The 9,212-nt window shown below is 58.9% G+C and overlaps 1 protein-coding gene across 1 annotated transcript in view; it reads right to left on the bottom strand.

The window, feature by feature from the left end:
* Window positions 1-6,441: 6,441 nt before the first annotated feature.
* Window positions 6,442-9,212, bottom strand: part of SRRM4 (serine/arginine repetitive matrix 4) — a 127,783-nt gene continuing 125,012 nt past the window's right edge. The window contains exon 14 of the mRNA XM_006754149.2: window positions 6,442-9,182. Coding sequence (XP_006754212.2) covers window positions 9,120-9,182 — 63 coding nt within the window. The 3' untranslated portion in view covers window positions 6,442-9,119. The remainder of the gene's footprint in view (window positions 9,183-9,212) is intronic.

Genomic DNA, 9,212 nt, shown 5'->3' with positions numbered 1-9,212 from the left:
GATATTTTATACATAAAAGCTTAGTGGGAGGTCATGGATTCCCTTAGGTTAAGATCACTTCATCCAGAAATAGGGTGGAGGTGAGGGAGACTGGAGGGAAAAAACTGTGTGTGTGTGTGTGTGTGTATGTGTGTGTACTCGATATGGTTGGTGTTATTTTGGCCTTAGATTCAGGAGTAGGTTGTGACAGGGACCAGCATTACACTTGAGAAACGATTTGATAAATCCCATTGGCAATGGAAGAAAAAGAAAGACAAAACAGAAAACTGCCCTGAGCTCCGTGTCCACGGTGGGCCACAGCGATAGAAGGGTGGGGTGGGACTCAGGGTGTGGGAACGCCGGCAGTGCCCCGCGCCTCCCACCTGTGCACTGATGCTGGAACAGGTCTGGTGGAACGTGGATGACGTGTCGGGGTGGGGACACGTGGGGCTCGCCCACTGCTTAGGAGGCTCTGGATTCTTGTGCGTGGAGGAGAGACATACGGAGGGTGGCAGCTGGGCGTGACTCTCTTGAGAATTTGGTGTTCCAGGTGCTTTGACCTTTTGCCCAGGTGACTTGGAACCATCCCAAAAATGCGGCATAAGCTTACCCGGGCAGCAGAAACCCCCTAATTTATTTTTTATTTTTTTAGTGTCAGTAATGATATTAACACAATCAGGCACTGGACTAAGTGCTTTGCATGCAACAGCTCTACTCATTTCTATGGCAACCTTGTGAGATTGGTATTTATCCTCATTGGAAAATGAGGAACTCGAAGCTCAGAGAGGTTAAGCCACTTACACATAGACACACAGCTAGGAGGTAGCAGAGCGAGGCTGGCACCTGGGTCTTTCTCACTCTCAGACACCGCCTTAAGTAACAACCACCACCAAGTGATTCCCAACATACAATGGAATATTACTTGGTCATGAAAAAGAACGAAATCTTACCATTTGTCACACTATGATGGACCTGGAGGCTAATGTGTTAAGTGAAATAAGAGAAAAACAAACACCATATGACTTTACTTATACTTGTATGTGGAATCTATAGGACAAAATAAATGAATAAACGAAACAGAAACAAACTATAGACAGAGAACAGACTACTGGCTGCCAGAAGGGAGGGGGTTGGGGACTGGGTGGAAAAGGTGAGGGGACTGAGCACAGTTGGTAGTTACAGAGCAGTCCTGGGGGTGAAGCGCAGCGCAGGGAGCAGACAGTCGTTACTGTAATAACCGTGTGTGGTGCCAGGTGGGGACTGGAGCTAGTGGGGGGTCACGTCCTAAGCCGTACAAATGCCTAACCCCCGTGCTGTACACCTGAGGCTAATATGTTACTGAATGTCAAGTGTAATTGGAAGATAAAAACATTAATTAAAAAATCACTTTATTCTCTAATTTCAGGACATAAACCCCAGAGCTGCCCGTGGTGCTGGACGGGAAGCAGGTGCTCACGTCTGCCTGCTGTCTGCCTGCCTCGCTACCTTCTCCCACTCCCAGGAGGGACACAGTCCCCGAGGGAGGAGCAGGAGAGCGTCTTCGGCTCCCTATGTGCGACGTGTAGCCACTTGGCCAGCCCTCGGGGGCACCGCACCCCCATCAGGTGAACCCCTGGCAGCTCAGAGATGCCTGGGCTTAAAGGGAGGCCGGCTGGCGACCCCAGGCCGCTGCAGTCATCTGAAGGCTGCTGGGCCAGGTGTGGCTGCCTGCTGGGCCTGCGCGGCTGGGGGCAGGGTGGGGGGAGGGGGGGAGAGGGTGGACAGTCAGACAAGGCTGGTCCTCTTGGAGGGGGGCAGTGAACAAATGCTCCGATTACCATAGTGATGAGCCCAGGGGAGGATGCGTGGGGGCTGAAGAGCCCACAGGCGGGTGGAAAGTGGTCCTGTGGTCCCGCGCGCCCACACGTGCCCCTGCCAGGGATGCCTCGATCCCCTCCTCTTTCCTGAGCCCCTTCCCTGGCCTGGGCCGCTCTCCTCCCTCCCCCAGCATCAACCCAGACATCAGTTTTCCAGGGCGCTGTTGTTGCTGTAAATCACCGTGACGACAGCTTGTAGCACGTAGGACAGCGGACTGGAGGCAGGTGACATTCCAGGTGCCATGGAATGCAGTTCTCCATCCCGGCTTCGTGCTAACAGGCCCCGGAACCCCATCAGAACCCTGTCTGGCTCCCACCACAGCCGGTGTTCCTCCGGCGGCTTTGGAGCCACAGGGGCTCTGATGTCTGCCGGGCTGTGGACTGTGGCCTTAGCCACCCCCTGGTGACAGGTGGTGGACCGGGTCCGGAAAGGGCTGCATTTGCTCAGGTCTCCAAACAAGCGGGCGGGATCTTGGCTCTTGCCTCGCTCGTCCTCCTCCCACCCCTGCTGGTCTGATCCCTCCGCCCAGCGAAGGGCTGTGTGTGCCCCTGGGTGGCCATCCCTGGGCAGCTGCCCGACTGGGTGAAGGAGATGCCTCTCTGAAAGCTGGCAGCCAGGGCGTGTAGCTGGGGTGGGGGGGGGGCACCTGTTCAGGACAGTCACTGGAGGAACACACACACGGATTCCTGTAACTGGGAGCCAGGGCAGGAAATAGAAAGCTGGAGTCCTCCTGCGGACGCGGGGAGGGGAGCTGGCCTCAGCAGCAGCCTCCTGGCAGCCACGTTTCCTGGAAAAGGGCATCAGGGCCCCTCACGGAGGCCGGCTCTCCAGCGCCAGGAGCAGGGCCGAGCAGAAAGCCTGCAGCCCACAGACCTGGGCTCAGACACCCACCAGCTCGGGGTCTTCTGTGAGCCTCAGCGTTCTGCTCTGGCAAATGGGACTAGTGGGGTCATTATGACAATAAGTTAAGGTAGGATGAGGCTTGGCACGTGCTGATCCATAAAAGATTATTGTTGTTATTACTATTCTTTACTGAGAAAACTTCGGAAGAGGACAGGGTTTTGCTTACCCCTGTGTGGGAAGAAGTAAATTAGTGTGTGGGGGCGGGGAGGGGGGAGTGATAGCGGAGGTTAGCACTGGATGTACCCCAGGGAGGGGTTCCCATCCCAGTCACCCCCAAGAGAGGTTTCCCGGGGGCAGTTTCCTCCTGTCTGGCCCCTGAGATGACATGTATTATCTCTGTGCTTGTGTGTATCATATTTTTGACCCACATAGTGTTTGATGGGGAGGAATGAGTTGCAAACATTTTAAAAGTCGGGACTTTTTTATCTAAAAACTCAGGTTTCCTTGAGAAAGGGTGAGGTTTCTGCCTGGCCTGGGATTGGCCCCAGGTCCCCCGGGCTAGCCCCGTCCACTCCCTCCCGGCCTCCCGCCCTGTGTTTCAGCCCCTTCTCCGGGGCAGCAGCTTTGAAGCCAGGCACTGAGGACACTCCGGAGGCTCCCCGGCTCCTGGCCGGCTGTGGCCATGTGCAGGAGCCCTGCCCGCAGGCACCCGTGTCGGCTCAGGAGACAGTGACATGCTCACACCAGTCCCTGAGTGCAGGCCACGCCCCATTGTATTCATTTGCTAGTCCTCACCCAGGACTCTCTTTCCATTGGTTTTGGAGGGAATGGAAGGGAGGGAGGAAGGGGGGGAGGGGGGAGAGAGAGAGAGAAGAAAGGAGAGAGAGGGAGAAAGACAGAGAGAGAGAGAGAGATATTGATTGATTCATTAGTTGGCTCCTGCAAGTGCCTGACCAGGCCCGGGATCAAACCTGCAACCTAGGTCCATGCCCTTGACCCTCGACCCCACCGAGCCACACTGGCCGCCCCCCCCCCCCCTTTTTTTTTGAGCCACCATTGCACTTAGTTCCCACAGAGGCTCGGGGCGGGGGTGCCGCTGTCCCCATATACAGATAAGCAGCCAGGTCGCCCGGGGGCCACCCTGCTCAGTGCCACCCGACTAGTGGTGGCAGGGTCGTGCTTTAGGTCTGGTCTTTGGATCCCAAAGCTGCCCCCTGCACTGAACTTCCTCTTGCCCCTCAGGCTGTGGAGGAAACAGTCTACAGAGGAGACGGGTTCCTCGTGGCACGAGCCCAGTGCCGGGAGCAGAGGTGAACAGTGGGTCGGGGTCGTGAGCCTGGTCCTGTCACCGCCTCCTGGCCTGGGGCAGGGAAGTGTTTTGGGGCCCTGGTCCCCTCTTTGTCGGAGAGAGGACCTCACACCCTCTCCTAGGGGTCGGGGGAGGATGGACCCAGCGCTTGCAAAGGCCCAGACAAGGCCCCCTGAGGCACGACGTGCACCGAGGGCAACGTGAAACAAGGCCTCCAGGCTTGTTCTGCAGGCTAGAGAAGTGAGCAAGGCGACAGTGTGGTCCCCTGCCCCTCCCTCCACCTCCCCCCAGTACACACAGAGGACCTCGGCTGTGGGTGTGAACACCGTGCCATGGGACCTTTATTAGGACAGACCCCTGTTTCATTCAGGCTGGAAATCAGGCCCCGGGATGGCTCTGCTTAGCTGTGAACCAGGAAGCTCGCAGGCGTGGCCGCTGGGTGCCGGGTGCCGGGTCCCAGGACGCGGGAGGACGTCAGAGCTGCTCCCCTCCGACCTGGGTGTCCCGGGCAGAGGCTGGCTGCTCGGACTGGGCTGGGCTGGTGGTGGGTCCCTGGATTGGGGTTTTCCCGATGGGCGTACCCGCCCTGATGTGGAGAAATGGCCTTGGGGTTCGCCGAGCCCGCTGGGCTGATGTGGTAGATTCTGTTAGGTCCTCGGCTCATGACCACTGGAGGAAACAGCTGAGAATAGGGAGAGAAACCATACAGCACAGAAGTCCTCAGGCACAGTCCGGGCCAGAAAGCACTCCTGAGAGATTGCGGGGCCCCCGAACCCCTCCCTCCACGCTGCCAAGAACACGTAGGCCACACCCCATTCTACAGACAGTAGGACTGAGACCTGAGACCCACTCCGCTCGATCCAGGCACACACGCAGGCTCATCTCGTTAGAAGATGAGGCACAGCTTTTCTGGGCCAGAGGAGAGGGATTACAATCTTCTCTCACTTTTTTCTCCCAAGAAGTTGTGACTTTTTAATAGAAGTTGGTTCGTGTGCAGGCATTTTATTCCTCAATTAATTTCCATCTAAATGAGGTTTTCCCGGAGTTAACCGGTGTTTCAGTTCCATTGGAGCTTAATTTGTATGACTGAAGCCTGCGTGGCTGCCAGTTCCAATTTGCTCGGCGATTCTCGCTCTCATTACCTGGGTGATCACGCTCCCACGCAGGCGGCCGCACCCGGAGCTGGGAGGTGGGCCGATTTCATGGAGCCATTCTGGGGCGGGGGCAGTCCTCCTCTCCTTTCTTTCCTGTCCTCTCCCCTCCCAACACCACTCGATAAATAGGAAATAAATTATTAAATAAGCCAAGTTCTGATAAGGGATCCCCTCATGGTATTTAGAATGCAAAACAATCACCACTAAAAAAAACAAAACCCTCAAAAAAGAAAAACAAACAAGCAAACAAAAGACAACAGCCACAGACAGAGGGGAGCAGAGGAGGCAGCGCCTGGGCCCCTGGTGCAGAGGGAGGGAGAGGTTCAGGAAGCTTTGCTCGAAACACTTAGCGTCCCCCCCACCCCCCGCGGGACTCAGGTGGCCAATGCAGGAGGGACGAGTGTGAAGGAAACCTGTAGGTTTTAAAAATACTTTTTTATGAGACAAAATTTTATATTCAGCTGAAGAGAAACGCAAGATACATGCCAGGAGACTACTTTGGATATGGGGGGTTGGGGGGGGGGATGTGGCAGAAGCAGCAACCAACGTGGCACCTGAGGAGAAGAAAATGCGTTCGAACCCTTGGCCGCACCCTGAATTCTGGCCTCGCCAAGCAAACCCCTGGGAAAGACGGGTGCGAGTGAATGAGGGATGGAGCTCTCGGGCCCTGTCGTTCAAACATCTGGATTTCCTGTTGTTTCTGAAAGACCAACTTTCCTTCGGAGAAGGGGGAGCAGCACAGGACGAAGTCGCCCTGGGGGGACCCGAGCCGGGTGGCTCTGACCGGGGCTGTTCCCTCAGCCCCGGACCCGCTCGCTGCCTCAGGCTCCGCTGGGATGCAGAGCCTCCTCCCCGTGTCCCAGGCCACGTCCCTTTTTCTGTGTCTCGGGAACTGGCTCTGCCTTTGAGAACTGCCCTGCCTCGGTGAACGTGGAGATGGACTCGCAGACTCTCCCCGACTTCTCCACGTGGGAACTGGCCCTTCAGGGAACCCCGAGGCAGGGGGCCAGGGCTTCGGGTGTTGGTCCTCAAGCCACGTCTCCCTCCCCTTTCCGCTCTGCCTGTGAGGTCCCAGCAGCCGCCTCATGCCCTGGAAGCGGCAGAGCAGCAGGACGCCGGGGAGTGTGGGGACAGGAGCAGCACACCCGTGAGATCGTTCCCGGGCCGGCTCCCTCGCTCGGGACGCCTGGGCGAAGGCAGGTGAGTCACATTGCCAGGGAAACGCCAGGGCAACGCCAGGGCTGTGGCAAAAGTCTCACCAAGCCCAGCGCTGAGCCAGGCCAGCGACCGTCCCAGGCTGGCAGGGCCTCTGGGTCCCGGGTCCCAGGATTGGATCTGAGGTGACCTTGGGGGGACCCCTAGCTGCTCATTTTACTCCCTCCCCAGTTTGAGAAAGAGCTTTGTTCTCTCTCCTGACAGAGAGCAAGAGGTCACAGAAGGAGGCCTTCGCTTGGGGCGGGGTGTCTGCCGGGGTGACTGGCACCGGCAGAAAGGACAGAATGGTCTCAGGACGGGAGGAATGAGCCACGCCTGTGGGAAGTGGGGTCACTCACAGGAAGCCAGCTTGGTGCTGCGGGGATGCCCAGTGATCCTGCCACCAGCAGGTGTCCCGGGGCAGGGTGAGGCGAGGTGTGCACTTTCCGGGCCTCTTCCAGGATCTGAGTGCCTCGTCAGCTCCAAGTGCCACCCCAGCTACCACTCCTAGTGAACCCTGTGGCATCCACCCTCCAGGGCCTCCCGAGCACAGGCAGCCGCCCGAGTCCGCACGACGGGGGCTGGGCGGCCACCACGCCGGGCACCACCCGCCCCCATCAGTGCCTGAAGGACTTTCAGGGCCCCGACTCCGACTGCAGCGTTCCCTTCCTGCCAATGTCAGACTCCAGCCCCCACATGAGCTGTGACTCACTGTCAAGCCAGCGCTCAGCTCAGAAGCCTCTTAGCCACTGACCTGGTGGGCAGGGGTGGGGGCTGAGGAATGAACCGTGGGGCTCGGAGCTCAGGGGTCTCACCTTCAGGGCGGAAGCCAACATCCCCACCCCCTCCGCCTCTCAGATCCCATCCAGAGAGACACTAGGGGAAAGGCGTGAGATGCACAGAAATGCTTTAGAAACCCCTTCCTCCCCGCCACATACACACACAGCCTCTCCATATAAATAAATAAATAGGGAATACTGCCGATGGTGGCGCAGCGAGATCGCAGCACATAAATAAATAAATAAACATAAATACGTAAAATAAATAAAAGGCTGCTGGCGGCCAGGCCAGGCGGTCCCCTGGGCCTCTCGCTTCTTCCTAAGGGGCACCGTGGCTCCGGGAGCCTCAGTCTCCGTGAAGTGGGTGGCGTCCAGCGGGGTCCGCGTGGGGAAGAGGGTTATTTACAGTTGCTTTACATGCCTTCCAGGCACCTGCCCTCCGGCCTCTGTGGTGATGGCATTGGCATCCGTAGGTCTTGGCGGGCGGGGAGGCCGGGTCCTTGCGCTGCCCGCAGGGTGCCGGGCTTGGGGGGTCGCAGGGCAGCTTCTGGCCCCTCAGGCTGCTGTGACGGGTAAGACTGGGGAGGGAGGGTTGTTGCTTCAGAAAAAACACGTTTTTCTTCCAAATGTTTTCCCTGCGGTGTGAGGGGTGAAGGATGCTGGTCCCTGCTTCCCCAGAGCTGAGAGCGTCCCCTTGCTCTCCCCGTGTCCTGTCCCGCCGCTGTGGCCACCACACACGGAACCCGCCCACCAGGCTCCGCAGAGGCGGTCGGCTGGCGAGGGGCTGCCCGGAGTTTATTTCAGGATCCTCTCTCACCCCGTCCGCTGCCTTCTGTCACGAAGCAGCTGCTGGTGTTTGTGTGTTAGAGATCAGCTTACCCACTGCCCAGCCCTGGGCAGGGGGCGGGGACGGAGGGCAGAGTAGGGTGGGGCTTCCTCCACTGACAAGGAACTTCAGAAGCCACGGGCAGCCTTGGGCACGGAGCACCCCAGACCCCCCAGGCTCTCCGGATTTGGGTCTTTCCCCCAAACTTGAGCTGCTATGCCCCATCCTAGCAAAATTCCTGAGAGGCAAAGGGGGAGGCGTAGGCTGAGGTGGGTACTCAGCTGCACTGCGCAGGATCCAGGGTGTGGCAGTCTGGGGGGGGGGCAGGCAAGTGCCAACCAGAGGGCAAGGCCTGACAGGCTGGCACTGGGGGATGGGAGCTGACCATGGCACTGGGGAATGTTCGGCAGATGGTCCCGTGGAATTAAGCTGGTGCCAGCTGGTGGGGCTGTGGCCCTGCTTCCTGCCTGTCTGTTGTGTTCTTTCCTGGGGGGTTGCCGGTCCCTGTGAACAGCCCAGAGGCATTGTGGGTGAGCCAGGGTGGCCTCTCGCGCTAGACCCTGCCGGGACCCTTCTGACCCGCGGGCGCACTGGAGCCGCAGGCCCGTCCTCTGTGTCTGCATCCCTGGGCAGAGGACCCGCCTCCCAACTGAACGCCCGCGTCCCTGCTCACACACGGCCCTTCTTCCAGGACTCAACAGCCTCTAGCCTTTGCTCTGGCCAGTCTGGGGGTGAAAGGCCTGACCCTCTCCTGGAGCTGAAGTGCTCTTGGTCTCTTCTCTTGCCCCCCACCCCACGCCCACCCCCACGAGGGATCCGTAACCCTGAGCCAGGAGCCGGCTTGAGGGCAGGGTGATGTCGCCCTGCCTCCTGGGAGCAGGTGTCAGTGGAGCCATGTCTGCATTCCCCTGGCCAGGCCCAAACGCTGGAGGCATGGTCCCGCTGCTGCTTGCAAAGCCTTGAGGGGTGTGTGCCAACAGAGGGTGGTCTCTCCACAGGTCCAGGCTTGAGTTGAACCCAGGGTGGCGCTGGTGGAGGCTCCTAGCAGCTGGACGTAGAGGCCGACCCCTCTTTTCCTCCTCCCAGGAGCTCAGGAAGGACAGGGTCCGGGAGCCCTCAATGTCTGTCACCAAGAAGGCAGGGTGGGCAGGGAGGGGGCGGCTCCCAGAGGGCCTCGCTTAGCGCCTTGTGCTGGAGTCGCTGTCTGCTGAGCTGGAGCTGCGGCTGCGGGAGCGGGAGCCCGGGCTGGGGCTGCGGGAACTGGAACTGCT

The sequence above is a fragment of the Myotis davidii genome, unplaced genomic scaffold (assembly GCF_000327345.1).
Source record: "Myotis davidii unplaced genomic scaffold, ASM32734v1 scaffold1330, whole genome shotgun sequence".
Classification (NCBI taxonomy): Eukaryota; Metazoa; Chordata; class Mammalia; order Chiroptera; family Vespertilionidae; genus Myotis; species Myotis davidii.
This window is presented reverse-complemented; position numbering and strand designations above follow the sequence as displayed.